Genomic DNA, 16,707 nt, shown 5'->3' on the forward strand with positions numbered 1-16,707 from the left:
CTGTTTTACTCTGGTATTCCTGGCTGGTGTCCTTGTTTTTTTGCCCAAGGGAGCCCTCAGATTTCTTGGTTAACAAGCTTACCATATTTTTCTGTGTATAAGATGAGGGATTTTTAAAAAAATAATGTAAAAAATTGGGGGTCGTCTTATACACGGGTTGTGCTTGGAGGGGGAGACAGGCGATTGTTGGCAGCCGTGAGTCTGAGATACACAGTGATGGGTGCATGTCGCAAGGACTGGTTGGGATTGGCTGTTGTTGTTGTGGGCGATTTGTGGCTTCTGGATGCGATTGGGGTGACAATTGGTGGCTTCTGCGAGGCGTGCACTTGTCAGCTGCGGGCGGTCACCCCCCCCCAAAAAAAGCTTAACAACTCTGGGCAATCTCCCCCCACTTTCTTAATTTGGAGTCCCCAAAAATAGGGGTTGTGTTATACACGGGGGGGGGGGTGTTATACACAGAAAAATACGGTACCTTAAAATTCACCGCCTGTTAATACCGCTATATGCAGTGACAAACGATGCTTTTTCCCACCAGTCTGGAAGGATGTTGCGCAGCACACAAAACAGATTTAAAACAACACCATTATCTGTGTTTATTTGCTGAGATGCCTTGTTGGGGGGGGGGGCAGACAATGTGACCCAGTAGAGTCAGACTACAGAGATGCCACTCATCTTTCTGAAGATTTTCTTAATTTATGCAGGTCCTACTGCTCTTCAGCGTATAGCCTGGCGGTTGCTAGGCAACCGGAAAAGAAATAGTGTGCATGCTTTCTATGATTGTTAGATCTCTTATTTCTTTATTTATGTTCAAAAGGTGCATACGGAACTAGAAATTGAGATTGAAAACCAGGATAGCATATTCACAAGTAATCGTTTGCTTTTTTAGCATAACCTCAGTTGCAACCGGTGGAAGCTTTCTGTTAGCAAATAAATGCTTTTTGGCTTTGGGTTTTGGTTGTTGTTTTAAGCCATATTCACTGACAAACACACAAAGGGGACTAAGAAATCAAATCCTTCTGTGAAAAAGTAGCCAGGTATTTGGGTTTTAAAAGAAAAGAAGAAGGTAAAATTCAGTCCTGTGCTGCTGTTCTAGGAATGTGTGCAACGTAGTCTGTTCTGCAATTTGCGTATATTTCCAGAATATCCCTCGCTGGTGCATCTTGTTATATTATTCTACATGGCTGCCCTTGTACTTTGATTCCTCACAGCACAGGATTTTATTAATGCTCCATTTCTTGAACTGGAACAAATTCTTAGGTGAAAAGCAAAACCATCTTCCTTTTTTTCTTCTCAAACATACTGGTCACTGCCATTTCTTGTCACAGCTAAGTAATAACGTTTTCTATTATTTTTGCCCTTTTTAACAGCTCGGGACGACAGTTAAGTGAAGTCTTTATTCAGCTGCCTTCCAGAAAAGAATACCCAGAATACTATGAATTAATTAGAAAGCCAGTGGATTTCAAAAAAATTAAGGTGAGCCTGATTTCTGCTAAACGCGAATGCAGCGTCCTTTCTTTTTTACATATATTTTTAATTAATTTTTTCCAAATGTTTTCACGGTAACCTTCAAATCAAAGACATTGTTTCATGAGTTGACTCCCTCACCTCCGCAGTGTTTTTGACTCAAACCCTTTCTACTGCATTATACCTATCACAAAAAAAATCTCTATGCCAGATATTTTGTCATTTTTCCTTCTGCTGCTTTTACCTCAAATCCTTCCCGCCATTTCGTTTGACCTTGAATACAGCTTTCCAGCATCGGGCCAAGTTATCATGACTTGGCTTTTGCACTCGTGCACAAATAGCAGAAATTAAATACTGCTTGTTGTTTTTCTTCCATGTCTGTGATGTGCCTGTGGAATTGCTTCCTGTTCTCACAGTGGCCAGCCAGATTATTATTATTATTATTATTATTATTATTATTATTAGTAATGGTAGTAGTAGTAGTAGTACCCCACCCATCTGGCTATGTTTCCCCAGCCACTCTGGGCGGCTTCCAGCACGTATAAAAACATAGTAAAACGTTAAACATTGAAAACTTCCCGATACAGGGCTGCCTTCTGATGTCTTCCAGAAGTTGTGTAGTTCTTCTTCCCCTTGGCATCTGAACAGAGGGGGGCCTGTGGGAAAGCTGAGCGCCAGCCCCCTCTCCAGCGCCTGGTATGCAGAAGCATTGCAGTCTCTGCGCATGGAGGCAGAGCATAACCTCCGCCATGTCTAGCGGCCATTGATAAACCAGCAGGGCCCATCCCATCTCCAAGTAACCGGCGTGAAGCCAGGTTAGGCTGGTTAAAGGATACCAGATCAAACTCCCTTCTGGAGCAGGGCTGCTAAACCCAGCAGAGGGGAAACTGCTTTTATTTTTATAGTCATACCTCGGGTTGAAGACGCTGCGGCGACCCGGAAGTAACGGAGCGCGTTACTTCCAGGTTTCGCCACTCGCACATGCACAGACGGTCAAAATGACGTCATGCGCGGAAGCGGCGAATCACGAACCGCAGGCGCGGGTTGCGTTAGCTTCTGGATGCAAATGGGGCTGTATTTACAGAGGTACCACTGTATTTTAATTTTTTTAAAAGATTTTTATTAAGTTTCACACATATGACGCATAGATTTATAAAGCAAAAAGGGAAAGAAAAAAGAATATCCCAAACTCCCCATGATGCCCCTCAACTTCCCCTTCTGGTTCTTTAAACATTTGCTATTTCTGCTTGATCTTTATCGCTTTTATACTCTTTTGCTTAACTCCTCTTGTACTCTTATCATTTTCAAATCGGACTATGTTTCTTTCAAAATACATCATATAATTGTAAGTGTTCATTCAAACCCTGCTAGTGAATCTATTTCATTACAGTATTTCTGTAGATGGGGATGCGGGTGGCGCTGTGGGTAAAAGCCTCAGCGCCTAGGGCTTGCCGATCGAAAGGTCGGCGGTTCGAATCCCCGCGGCGGGGTGCGCTCCCGCTGCTCGGTCCCAGCGCCTGCCAACCTAGCAGTTCGAAAGCACCCCTGGGTGCAAGTAGATAAATAGGGACCGCTTACTGGCTGGAAGGTAAATGGCGTTCTGTGTGCTGCGCTGGCTCGTCAGATGCAGCTTGTCACGCTGGCCACGTGACCCGGAAGTGTCTTCGGACAGCGCTGGCCCCCGGCCTATAGAGTGAGATGGGCGCACAACCCCAGAGTCTGTCAAGACTGGCCCGTACGGACAGGGGTACCTTTACCTTTACCTATTTCTGTAGATACAACATGAAGGGTTCCCAATCTTTTTTGAAATCTCTCTTGTCCTTGTCGCTGAGTCTTCCTGTAAGTTTGGCCATTTCTGCATATTCCGTGCGTTTAACTTTCTATTCTTCTTTCGTCGGCATCTTGTTGTCTTTCCATTTTTGAGCCGTGGGAAACTAGCTTTTAAAGAGGGTTAGAGTCACATGGCCCTTTTTTACCAACTTAACCTGGTTTCCCCAGGTCACATGACTAAGCTGAGCAAGCTTAAGATCCCGTCTAAGCCCCTCCTCCAGTCCCCTCCCGGAACGCCCCCTTTCAGGGCTTAGCAAAGCTGGTGTAACAAAGGAAATCCCCTGAGTTGCAAAAACAGGCAGACTTTAAACAATGGCAGGCAACACGTGGCTAATAATGTTCTAGCAAAATATATGTAACGTGTATTATTTCGCAGTTCTTGAACAGAAAATATATGCTGGAGATAAAAATGGTGAAATAAATCAATGTTGCATGAACAAAATTAGAGGTCGTCGTCAATCAGTATCAGAGAGGCAAACAAGCCTTTCAATAGTCCCAGTCCTGTAATCATGCGATCATAGAAGCTCCCCGCATAGCAATTCTTAAACAGAAAATATGAAATAGAATCACAGAAAATAAAAGTCGGTCACTGTTGCGTGAACAAAATTAGACAATGTAGTCCATTGGTATTGAAAGAGGCAAACAAGCCTTTCAACAGCCGCAATCCTGTAACGGTGCGATAATGGATGATCCAAAACATCGAACAGTGACAAACTGTTTCAAAAGTAACTCTTCATCAGCATATGAATGGTCCTAACAGGTAATAATAATAATAATAATAATAATAATAATAATAATAATAATTTATTATTTATACCCTGCCCATCTGGCTGAGTTTCCCCAGCCGCTCTGGACGGCTCCCAATCAAGTGGTTAAAAACACTACAGTGTTACATATTAAAAACTTCCCTGAACAGGGCTGCCTTCAGATGTCTTCTGAATGTCAGGTAGTTGTTTATCTCTTTGACATCTGATGGGAGGGCGTTCCACAGGGCGGGCGCCACTACTGAGAAGGCCCTCTGTCTGGTTCCCTGTAGCCTCACTTCTCGCAATGAGGGAACCGCCAGAAGGCCCTCGGCGCTGGATCTCAGTGTCCAGGCTGAACGATGGGGGTAGAGATGCTCCTTCAGGTATACTGGGCCGAGGCCGTTTAGGGCTTTCAAGGTCAGCACCAACACTTTGAATCGTGCTCGGAAACGTACTGGGAGCCAATTCAGATCTCACAGAACCGGTGTTATGTGGTCCCGGCGGCCACTCCCAGTCACATCAAGGACCACTCCCAGGTACATCAAGGACCATTCATAAGCTGATGAAGAGTTACTTTTGAAACAGTTTGTCATCTGGGAAAACTGTACGACGTTTTGGATCATCCATTATCGCACGGTTATTGTTTAAAGTCGGGCTCCTACCTGAGCCAGGATGGAGCGGATCCTGTATGCCAGCAGATCTCCGGCCGACGCAAGTTACACTGATGTAGCCTGGCTACGCAGGGACCCTCCCAGCTTAGCCAGAGATCCACAGGATCCTAACCCCGCTCTTGCTATAGGATTGCTCCCTTATTCCGCATGAATTTGTCCAATTCCCTTTTAAAGCCGCCCAAGTTATTGGCTGTCTTCAGTGATGTACCCAAGGGAACCTCCAGGTCAGATTGCAGAGAGACAAGAGAGTTTTGGCTCCCTGTTTCTTCTCCCCAGCGAGGCACAATTCAGTGCCGAAATTCCTATCATTTCAGCACCAGTTGAGACCTTCCTCTTCTCCCAGGCATTTGAACATGCTCACAACATGGTTTTTGTTTTGCACATGTTTGCAATTTTCTTACAAGGCACCGAGAAGACACCCTGTGCCACAGAAGGCATCTCATAATTTAGCCAGAAGTTTGAGGTGTAGGCAATGATCCATTGTAGCCTAAAAGGGATGTTTCACTTTGTGGCTGAGCCGGTAGATTCACTAAAATGTGGCGGTGGGTGGGTGTGAGTTTTATCCGAGTTGGATATAGAGGCTCATCTTGGAGTATGCATTGAAACTGATACCCCTTGAACTCCGGCCTCTCAGTGTCACGCACACAGCATACAGAGAACTTTTATTCGGCTTACGACTTCTGTCTGAAAACGCTTGCTTTGTTTGTGCTATCCGATTAATCTACGCCAGAAGGATAACAACACTGAAAACGTTGCGTACGTGAATCTGTTGTGTTCATGAGTGCAGTAGGCTTGTTTAACCAGCTATCCTGTTCTTTCTCTCCCCCTTTCAATCTCTTTTGATTGGGTTTTTAGGAAAGAATTCGTAACCATAAATATCGGAGTGTTAGCGACCTGGAGAAGGACGTCATGTTGTTGTGTCACAACGCTCAGACCTTCAACTTGGAAGGATCACAGGTCGGGTTCAAATTATTTGCTTAGCAGAACTGCGGTGTTGGTGTACACATTTGCATTTGTGAACATGTTATGTCAGTAAGAAGCCTGGGGGCTGTCTAAACTTGGGGCGGCGTCAACGTTTTCCCAGTTGTATAAAACAACCTTCAGGCCCATATTTTCTGTGTAGTCTTCAGAGTTTGTTCTATAGCAGGAAGTTCTCCTCCTGCAGCTACAGTATACTTGAAACATCTCAGTTGGAGAAATAAGTCTACATTTACCACACTTGGTATCAACTAGTTGGTAGTTCTCCGTGGTGGTGGTGGTGGTGCTGTTATTTTAAAAAATCTTCTGAAGAACTCAACATTTTCCTTGGAAGTTGGGTAATAAAATTGGCACTTGCTGAAGTAAATATAGACTGCTTTTGCTTACGATAAAGATTGCTTGTCAATCTTTATCTTGCAACTCATCATCCATGATGGATCATTGCAGGAATCTATTTGTTGGCTAAGAGGTGCAGTCTTCACCAGTCTTGACCACAGCTAATACTAGGCATAGGCAAACTCTGCCCTCCAGATGTTTTGGGACTACAACTCCCATCATCCCTAGCTACCAAGACCAGTGGTCAGAGGTGATGGGAATTGTAGTCTCAAAACATCTGGAGGGCCAAGTTTGCCTATGCCTGGCTAATCCGAACTAAGGGTCCCTATGAAAAACTCCATCATGCAGGAACCTAGTTGGCGTTAACCATAACTAAGATCATTGAAGCCATGACCCTTAACCGCAGTTTAAGCTGTTGGGGAAAGGGCAGAGAGAATTAGCAAGAGGAGATGATATGGGAAGGATGGGTGAAATCCCACAGCCTGTTCATAATCTGTGAACCATGGATAAAGATTGCAAGAACCTTCACTGTAACAGGTCCTATATCTACCCCAGAATTCTATTATTAGCTAACACAAACTCTCTTGTTCTTACTGCTGATAATTAGCATCGGAAGAGTGCATTTGTTTTAACCTGGATATATTGTTAGACTATAATTTAAATCTTAATTAGAACCTTCCATTGAAGACTCTTGAGATCATTAGTAATAAAACATTAAATAATTCAAACACAAGCAACTAAGTTTGTTCCGAGTATAAGCTTTCGTGTGCATGCACACTTCTTCAGATTTAGATTCTAGTCTAACATCACACAAGCCTATACCCAGAACAAACTTAGTTGGTCTCTAAGGTGCTACTTAGAGACGCGGGTGGCACTAGGGACGCGGGTGGCGCTGCAGGTTAAACCACAGAGCCTAGGACTTGCCGATCAGAAAGTTGGCAGTTCGAATCCCCGCAACGGGGTGAGCTCCCGTTGCTCGGTCCCTGTTCCTGCCAACCTAGCAGTTTGAAAGCACGTCAAAGTACAAGTAGATAAATAGGTACCACTCTGGTGGGAAGGTAAACGGTGTTTCCGTGTGCTGCTCTGGTTTGCCAGAAGTGGCTTAGTCATGCTGGCCACATGACCCGGAAGCTGTACGCTGGCTCCCTCGGCTAATAAAGCGAGATGAGTGCCGCAACCCCAGAGTCGGCCACGACTGGACCTAATGGTCAGGGGTCCCTTTACCTTTAAGGTGCTACTGGACAATTTTTTAATATATATTTCGACTGCGTCAGACCAACACAGCTACCTACCTGCATTCAAACATAAGAGTAGGTGGTGCTTAGAAATGTGAAAATATAATATGGAGCTTCATTTTGTTTCAGGCTGCCACCAAAAGGCTTTTTTTTTTAACCCTCATTTAGTGCATGAAAAATTAACATTGGCATTTCCTGTAAAATTCATGCAACAAGGCTTGTGACTTGTAATGGGGGAGAGAAGCCTTGCTCTCTCTGGGTTTGCATAGGAAATAGCGCTCCACGCTGTGAATCTTTGATGAAGCACAGCTTGCCAGCCTGACGCAGCCCTGCTTCCCTGCCACAGATCTATGAGGACTCCATTGTTCTGCAGTCGGTGTTCAAAAGTGCGCGGCAGAAGATTGCCAAAGAAGAGGAGAGCGAGGACGAAAGCAACGAGGAAGAAGAAGACGAGGAAGACGAGTCGGAATCTGAATGTGAGCCTCTCACTTCATTGCTTTTTTTTTCTTCTTAAAAAATGTTTAGGGGTACTTTCGTTTTGACTCGAGAAAACCACCATTTTATAGTTCAAATCAGGGGAAACAAATACAGTAAATGGACAAAAGTACAAACAACATGCATAGCCCATATTGAAATAGTGCCCCTCCATGAGACCAAGCTTTCATCAGTAAAACACCACACATCCACATTCCACACCGCTTCACATATTAAATGCTCGCTTCTGTCCGAGACACGGGAAGCACTGGGAAAGGAAAGGAAGCCGCCGTCGGGGGTAGCAATGGAACCGACGGTTCACCCTGCTAGAGAAGAAACTAACAATTTTTTAAAAAACAGTTTTTTCTTCCGGTAGATTCACAAACTGTTTAGGGGTATGTGTACCCCTGCGTCCCCCCCCCCCTAGAAAAAATGCACTGTTTTAAAATAGGAAATTTCCTTATATGAAATTTACATTCAGATTATTTCTTTGCAAGTAGAATCAAGAATGCTTTTCAGGATGGTTGTGTGTGTGTGTGTGTGTGTGTGTGTGAGAGAGAGAGAGAGAGAGAGAGAGAGAGAGAGAGAGAGAGAGAGAGAGAGAATGAGTGATTTGTGTGAGTTTGTTTGTTTTATGGTTTAAATTTATAGCCCACTGTTCCTTCCAGAGGAACCAGGGGAGTCAGTGGTTGAGAAACCTTAAATACTGGGCTTGACCCACATTTAGTCACACTTGAGACTAGATTGGTTCACATCCATAGTGTGTAGGATTGCGATGACGGACGTAAGTCCTGTCAATGTCTTCGGCTCTGCTGTAAGCCAGACTAAATCTGCGTCCGGTCTGTTAATTTTGGCCGCTAAGTTTCTTCCGTGGGCTTTTTGGGTTTTTTGCAGCCAAATCTGTAAAAGTCAAAATCAAACTAAACAAAAAGGAGGATAAAAACAGGGAGAAAGGAAAAGGCAAGAAGCGGCAAAGTCGAGTCAAAGCCAAACCGGTTGTGAGCGACGACGACAGCGATGAGGATCAAGATGAAAATGTGAGTGTTGCTTACAAGAGCAGTAAATGCATTCCCCCCCCCCCCCAATCACTGTGCCTGTATCTGCAGTCGGCACGACTGGGATTCGCCTTTGGAGGTTAACAGTCCAGCAGGAGCCCTGATGGGAGCTCCAGTCGGGGGGCCAAGGGGGTTCAGGATGCATAAAAGTTTTGAGAGCATTGCATAGTATCCCACCTCCCCTCCATTAAGATGCTCAGCACTTGGACTCAATGCCTGAGATCGAAGGAGCCATGAAGCTTCTTCTGAGCTTCAGGGAAGAGATTTGCATCAAGAAATAAGTGGCAAATTTCAGGGAGATGCTCCTAAAAGGGGGTAAAGGAGACCTTGAGCAAGTAGTTCTTTGGAGCTCAGCCGGCCAAGTTAAAATTAAGTATTAGAATGGCAAATCAAGTTGATGGACTCTACTGAAATGGCCAAATTAACTGGGAAGCTCAGAAATCAAGAAGACGAGAACTTGAATGGGGAAAGTTTACAATTTATTTACAAGACCATTGTAAGCAGGCTAAAACATTAGCAGGATTTCAACCACACTTGTAGAATAAGGGGAAGTATGGCTAATTTGGAAGGATAAATCTTGGATAGTATTGATATGCAGTTGTGAATATTATTACTAGGACCTGTGGAAGGGATGGGGGGAAGTCAGGAGATTCAGAGTAATCTTGATATTTCAGTCTTGAATTGTTTTTTGCTGTATGTTTGTACTTTTTAAAAAATTAAGTACTAAGGCATAGGCAAACTCAGCCCTCCAGATGTCTTGGGACTACAAGTCCCATCATCCCTGACCACTGGTCCTGTTAGCTAGGGATGATGGGAGTTGTAGTCCCAAAACATCTGGAGGGCCGAGTTTGCCTCTGCCTGGCTTTACTCTTGTATGGCTAGCTGGAAAGACACCTCTGTTGTGTGAAATGTTATTATGTGGAGTCCTGTTGTTTCTTGAAGAACAGGGTCCCTTAATGGCAAATGGGGTTTTGCCAGGGGAGTTCTGCCAGCCGTTTGCAATATGCATGGGCTCCTGCACTTCAGAGGAAAAAGAAAGAAATTCTGCAGGTGCACAAAGGTTGCTCTTTGTTAATTTTGTTTTAAGGTAGCCTATAAAGGCCAGCTATGGGACGCGGGTGGCGCTGTGGGTTAAACCGCAGAGCCTAGGGCTTGCCGATCAGAAGGTCAGCGGTTCGAATCCCCGCAACGGAGTGAGCTCCCGTTGCTCTGTCCCTGCTCCTGTCAACCTAGCAGTTCGAAAGCATGTCAAAGTGCAAGTAGATAAATAGGTACTGCTCCAGCGGGAAGGTAAGCGGTGTTTCCGTGTGCTGCTCTGGTTCACCAGAAGCGGCTTAGTCATGCTGGCCACATGACCCGGAAGCTGTTCGCTGCCTCCCTCGGCCAATAAAGCAAGATGAGCGCCGCAACCCCAGAGTCGGCCACGACTGGACCTAATGGTCAGGGGTCCCTTTACCTTTACCTATAAAGGCCAGCTAAGGCTGCGTAAGCCCCGCTAAACTCCCCAGGATTTGGTTCTGAGTGAGCATACTGTACATGCCATCAGTCTTTTGGTATAATTATTTGGAAGTAAATCGTCGCGAAAGCCGTGAGACTTGCGAGATGCACACAGCACAGCTGTGCGTGATATCTCATAAACCTATTACAGAACATCTTGCGAGAAATCCAGAGGCATGACTAAATTAACTGGATTGCCTTGCTATCTATTGGTTGCACCTTGTTTCTTTATTATGGCCCAAACAGGGGTGTCAAAGTAACATTGTCTTTTTTGCAATGCTTTCAACAAACAAAACCTCTAACCTTCCCCCCACCCCCCTTGCCTCTTCAATCCAGGACCAGTCGGAAGCCAGCGGAAGTGACGACGAGTGACTCACACGGTCCGATGTTCATAAAGGAGAACCGTTCTTCTCTTCCCTCATTTTGCACCCAGCGAATTCACTCTGCCAGATCGGCATCGGGGCGTTTCTGTATTTACATCATCTATAACTAGCTTTAGGATATTGCCAGACAAACGTTATGGTATCATGGTGTAAAAAAAAAGGAAAAACATGTAACATACTGTGACCAAATGGGCCTCAAAGATTTAAAAAAAAAAAGCTTTTGATGGAAAAAAAAACATGGGTTGATAGTATATTTCTATGGGTTGGGTTTAACTTACTAATGGTTTGACATTCCTGGTTTCAATATTTGATTAGATGCTATCATTCGGCATCAGAAAGATTTGAAAACAATGTCTTTTGTAGCATTGCTAACCAGGAGAAGCCATTAAAAGCAACTGGTGATTTTATTTTTCATCAGGCAGTTTTCAAGGTTTTATTAGTTCTGTATTTGTTTCTTCACTGTGGTGCATATATACAATTTTCTTAAATGTACAGTAGCTAGCCTCTACCCAGTCCTGCCTCATTCATTGCATCATTTGATTCTCTCTTGAAAAAGAAATGCTTTTTGAACTGTATACATGAAATTTATGTCTACTGTAAACTTTACTTTTCCTTTTATTCCTTCTCTTCTTTTTTTTCTTGATTACAAAAAAAGTTGGATTTAAAATGCTATTGAATATTGCAATCTATATAGTATAATGAATGGCTTCTTTCATCAGATTACCTTTTGTGTTACCAATGTGGTTTGCCACCTTTCCCCCAAGTGTACTTAATCTTTGCTTTCTTTGCACAATGTCTTTGGTTGCAAGTCATAAGCCTGAGGCAAATAAAATTCCAGTAATTTTGAAGGGTCTGTGCCATCCGTGTTTTCCAAGCGGAATGACATTGCGGCGTTGAGCTTCATTCTCACTTCCTTTCCGTGTTCAAAATTCACCAGGTGCCAGGCGCGTTTTGCACCCGGCTCTCAGCCACTTGCGACAAAGTGAAGATGCCCAGGAGCCAGGATGACACCTGAAATCTCTTTTTTCCCCAAAAAATTTTTATTGGTTTTCACAGTATTATAAACAAACAAACACACAAGACAAACAAACAAAACAAACATAAATCATAGCTTTATTAAAAATTACAGTTATTAACTTTGTTAAGTGACTTCCTCGCTTCCCCTTGGTTGAATTTCATTGCATGTCCTTTTAACGGTTTTCCAAATCCCAATTTTTATGAAATTTAACTTAAACATTAACATCCTTAAATCTTCACCTTACAGAATTAAACATATTAATTCATCACTTAACATAAATAAAATCCTAAGCCCATTAAGTATCTGCAAGCTATTTCCAGTTAGTTTAACTTTAACTAAATAATTTAACTAAATAATCATTAAATTTATTCCATTCTTCCTGATACTCCTCCTCCTCCTGGTAGCGGACTCTTCCGGTCAGGTCGGCTAGCTCCGAAAAATCCATCATCTTCATCTGCCATTTTTCTATTGTTGGTAATTCTTGGGTTTTCCACTTTTTAGCTAACAAAATACGAGTAGCAGTTGTGGCATACAAAAATAATTTAACATCTTTCTTGGGCAATTCCAAACCTGTTATTCCAAGAAGAAAGGCCTCTGGTTTCTTTATAAATGTATATTTCAACATTTTTTTCAGTTCATTATAAATCTTTTCCCAGAAGTCTTTCACCTTGGGACAGGTCCACCACATATGATAAAAGGTTCCTTCCTTTTCTGAAATCTCTGCCACCTGGAGGTCCATGCCTGGGGATCCTTGGATCTGGGCTGTTTCCACACACCAAGACCACATCCTGTAGAACTCTGTCCGTTCATATTTTAGTTACACAGTCCAAATGAATTTCAGGAGCCAAAATGCCTTTTCTGTGCAGCCTGAGCAGGAACAGCAAACAACGTTATAGTGAATTGTTGTCTCTTGTCTTCACTTCCCCCACCCCAATGCCCTGCTCACAGTTGTGAATAGTATTCCCATGTTATGAATGGTCCGTGTCACCATTAAGAAAAAGAGGCAGGGACAGGCCAATAGATATGTGGACAGTCCCTGGATCAAGACTTTTCTTTTTTAAAGGTCTCAAAGCTCTTAGCCCAGCTCAAGGTTGTCCTCTGAACTAGCCAGATGTTTTATTGAGACTCAGTCACATTTGGGGTCAAGAGGGACCGAAAAGAGAATCTTATATGATTTTCTTTTCTTCTTCTTCTTTGGCGATCCCTCATAGCCGAGTAAGATTGTCTTCCATAAACACGGTTTTAACAGTGAGTCCGTAAGTGACTATGGAGGCCAATTCTGGATCCGCACATCCTTCCACAGTGGGGACATTGGTTTCTGGGCGGGAGTTGATCACGGTGTGGATTTGCCAAGCATTCCTTCCTCTTTGCCTGTTTCTCCCTTGCGTCCTGAGTTCAGGTATCTTCAAAGCCCATGACACCTTTGGTAAAGGCTGTTCTCCAACTGGAGCGCTCGCAGGCCAGTGTTTCCCAATTGTCTGTGTTTATACTACTTTTTTTTAGATTTGCCTTCAGACAGTCTTTAAACCTCTTTTGTTGACCACCAGCACTACACTTTCCATTTTTAAGTGTGGAATAGAGTAGTTGCTTTGGAAGATGAGCAACCTTTAGGGCCCTCTTGACCCCAAATGGTACCTAGATATTTGGACGACCGTAATGAGACATTTGGCACCTAGCTTGTATATCCAAGTTTCTCATAGTGCTTCCTTTTGCTCTCACTAGGGGGTCTTCCTGGAGTAAAAAGCTCCTACCACCCTGTTCTGGTGTGACTAAGGAGGCCTTAAGGGAAGCGTGGGAAGGCAGGTCAGGTGAGCAACTTGCCCCAAGAAAGGCGCCTCTTCCTGCCATCTGCCTCTCCTCAGTGAGGACGGCAGTCTTAGGTGGCCATCCCCCTGGCACGTGGACAGGCGCTTCTGCACCCTCGGGTCTCCTGCCTGCTGCGCTCCCTGCCTGCTTGGAGAAGTGAGATAGGCTGAGAGGCACTTGGGCCCAGGGAAGGCTGGGCAGATCCTGGTGCCGTGGCATTTGGGCCAGAGTGTTCTGCCTACCAGCCTCAGATTTATTGTCCCCCTAGTCACAAGCATCAGGCTCCAGAGTTCAGTAGCCAAAAGGGTACCAAAGAGGTTGATTCTGCCGCCCCTGACTGCGCCTTGATCACGGCTGGGTGCTACAGTCAGGATAGGTACCAAGATTACGTCATTCTATGACGCTGTGGCATTCTGTGTGATCTCCAGAGCCTTATCTATATCCCTCCCTTCTTGCAAAGAAAGAAGTGCCATGGTCAGATCACTTCCTGGTGCAACTGGACTTCTCTGCGACCCATCCCCTCTGCAGGGAGGTGGGACCGATTCAGATGGTCCGCCCCCGCCACTTAATGGATCCAAATGGTTTCCAGAGAGTGGTAGGGGATGCTTTATCCCATGTTGATGGCCTTTCAGCTGATTCCCTGCTGGCCCGCTGGAATGTGGAGTTAACCAGGGCTATTGACTGTTTGGCTCCGAAGCGCCCTCTCCGATTGCATGGAGCCCGGACAGCCCGGACAGTTGGACTCACAGCTGTCCATGGAGGCACAGGTCAAATCTGTGTCTAGGGCAGCTGTTTACCAGCTCCATCTGGTACATAGGCTGAGACCCTATCTGCCTGCAGACTGTCTCGCGAGAGTGGTGCATGCTCTGGTTATCTCCCGCTTGGACTACTGCAATGCGCTCTACGTGGGGCTACCTTTGAAGGTGACTCGGAAACTAATCCAGAATGCGGCAGCTAGACTGGTGACTGGGGGCGGCCGCCGAGACCATATAACACCAGTCTTGAAAGACCTACATTGGCTCCCAGTACGTTTCCGAGCACAATTCAAAGTGTTGGTGCTAACCTTTAAAGTCCTAAAAGGCCTCAGCCCAGTATACCTGAAGGAGCGTCTCCACCCCCATTGTTCTGCCCGGACGCTGAGGTCCAGCGCCGAGGGCCTTCTGGCGGTTCCCTCATTGCGAGAAGCAAAGCTACAGGGAACCAGGCAGAGAGCCTTCTCGGTAGTGGCGCCCGCCCTGTGGAACGCCCTTCCAGCAGATGTCAAAGCGATAAACAACTACCTGACATTCAGAAGACATCTTAAGGCAGCCCTGTTCAGGGAAGTTTTCAACATGTGATATTTTAGTGTATTTTTGGTTTCTATGGAAGCCGCCCAGAGTGGCTGGGGAGGCCCAGCCAGATGGGCGGGGTATAAATAATAAATTATTATTATTATTATTATTATTATTATTATTATTATTATTATTGCAAAGGAACGTGAGGCAGCAAACGACTGTAATTTAAAAACACAATTAAAAGCTCCAAGGGCGATAGAATCCCTTGAACTTGGCCCAGTAGCCATTGCAAATCTTGGAGCATGTAGGAAAAGGGAAAAAGTAAAGGACCCCTGGATGGTTAAGCCCAGTCAAAGGCGACTGTGGGGTTGATGCTCATCTCACTTTAAGGTCGAGGGAGCTGGCGTTTGTCCGCAGACAGTTTTCTGGGTCATGTGGCCAGCAGGACTAAACTTCTGGCACAACGGGACACCTTGACGGAAACCAGAGCGCACGGAAATACCATTTACCTTCCCGCTGCAGCAGTACCTATTTATCTACTTGCACTGGCATGCTTTCGAACTGCTAGGTTGGCAGGAGCTGGGACAGAGCAATGGGAGCTCACTCCATTGCACAGATTCGAACCATCCACCTTCTGATCAAGCCCAAGAGGCTCCGTGGTTTAGACCCCAGCGCCACCCGCGTATGTAATATGTTGACAGACTCCCACTTCTGTTGGTCCTCCTGCTGCATTAGCTGCCTTTTGTTTCCTCGGTGCAAGGGATGCCGCTCATGCAATGCCTTGAAGGAATCCAGTCTTAGAAGTTCCCAGTGCCTGAAGCACCGTGGACCAGCTGTCCCAGTCCAGGATTGCTTGCAACTGTCTTAGCAGCCTGTGATGGGCGATCCTGGTCCCCTGGGCCTCCAGTGTCCATGCTGAACGTTACTGCTAATAAAGCACTTTCAGTCTTTGCTCCAGCAGAATTGGACACCCATTGTCCTTGACCGTTGGCCACACTGGCAGAGGCTGAGGGAATAATAATAATTTATTATTTATATCCTGCCCATCTGGCTGAGTTTCCCCAGCCACTCTGGGTGGCATCCAATCAAGTGTTAAAAACAATACAGCATTAAATATTAAAAACTTCCCTGAACAGGGCTGCCTTCAGATGTCTTTTAAAGAAGATAGTTGTTTATTTCCTTGACATCTGAAGGGAGGGCGTTCCACAAGTAGGGCGCCACTACCGAGAAGGCCCTCTGTCTGGTTCCCTGTAACCTCACTTCTCGCAATGAGGGAACCGCCAGAGGGAAACTGTCATCAACATCTGAAGGACACAAGGTTGGGAAAGGTTGAGCCAGGATCTTACCGATGCCAACCCAAGCCTTGCGCACATCTTTCTCTAATGATTTCCATGCTCAGTTGCGCACATGAGGCAGGAATGTGTGCCGATGAGATAGTGTATTTTTTTGTTGTTTAGTCGTGTCTGACTCTTCGTGACCCCATGGACCAGAGCACGCCAGGCACTCCTGTCTTCCACTGCCTCCTGCAGTTTAAATCAAACTCATGCTGGCACCTTCGAGAACACTGTCCAACCATCTCGTCCTCTGTCGTCCCCTTCTCCTTGTGCCCTCCATCTTTCCCAACATCAGGGTCTTCCAGGGAGTCTCCTCTTCTCATGAGGTGGCCAAAATATTGGAGTCTCAGCTTCAGGATCTGTCCTTCCAGTGAGCACTCAGGGCTGATTTCCTTAAGAATGGAGAGGTTTGATCTTCTTGCAGTCCATGGGAATCTCAAGAGTCTCCTCTAGCACCATAATTCAAAAGCATCAATTCTTCGGTGTTCAGCCTTCTTTATGGTCCAGCTCTCACTTCCATACATCACTATTGGGAAAACCATAGCTTTAACTATACGGACCTTTGTTGGCAAGGTGATGTCTCTGCTTTTTAAGATGCTGTCTACG

At 45.1% G+C, this 16,707-nt stretch overlaps 1 protein-coding gene across 6 annotated transcripts in view; it reads left to right on the top strand.

The window, feature by feature from the left end:
- The window catches only part of SMARCA2 (SWI/SNF related, matrix associated, actin dependent regulator of chromatin, subfamily a, member 2), a 129,150-nt gene extending 117,633 nt beyond the window's left edge, over nt 1-11,517 (top strand). For all 6 annotated transcript variants that reach the window (XM_053371157.1, XM_053371158.1, XM_053371160.1 and 3 more), the window contains 5 exons: nt 1,368-1,473; nt 5,567-5,668; nt 7,607-7,736; nt 8,629-8,771; nt 10,623-11,517. In XM_053371157.1, the coding sequence (XP_053227132.1) occupies nt 1,368-1,473; nt 5,567-5,668; nt 7,607-7,736; nt 8,629-8,771; nt 10,623-10,658 (517 nt within the window). In that variant the 3' untranslated portion in view covers nt 10,659-11,517. The remainder of the gene's footprint in view (nt 1-1,367; nt 1,474-5,566; nt 5,669-7,606; nt 7,737-8,628; nt 8,772-10,622) is intronic.
- The last annotated feature ends 5,190 nt before the right edge of the window (nt 11,518-16,707 follow it).

The sequence above is a fragment of the Podarcis raffonei genome, chromosome 17 (assembly GCF_027172205.1).
Source record: "Podarcis raffonei isolate rPodRaf1 chromosome 17, rPodRaf1.pri, whole genome shotgun sequence".
Classification (NCBI taxonomy): domain Eukaryota; kingdom Metazoa; phylum Chordata; class Lepidosauria; order Squamata; family Lacertidae; genus Podarcis; species Podarcis raffonei.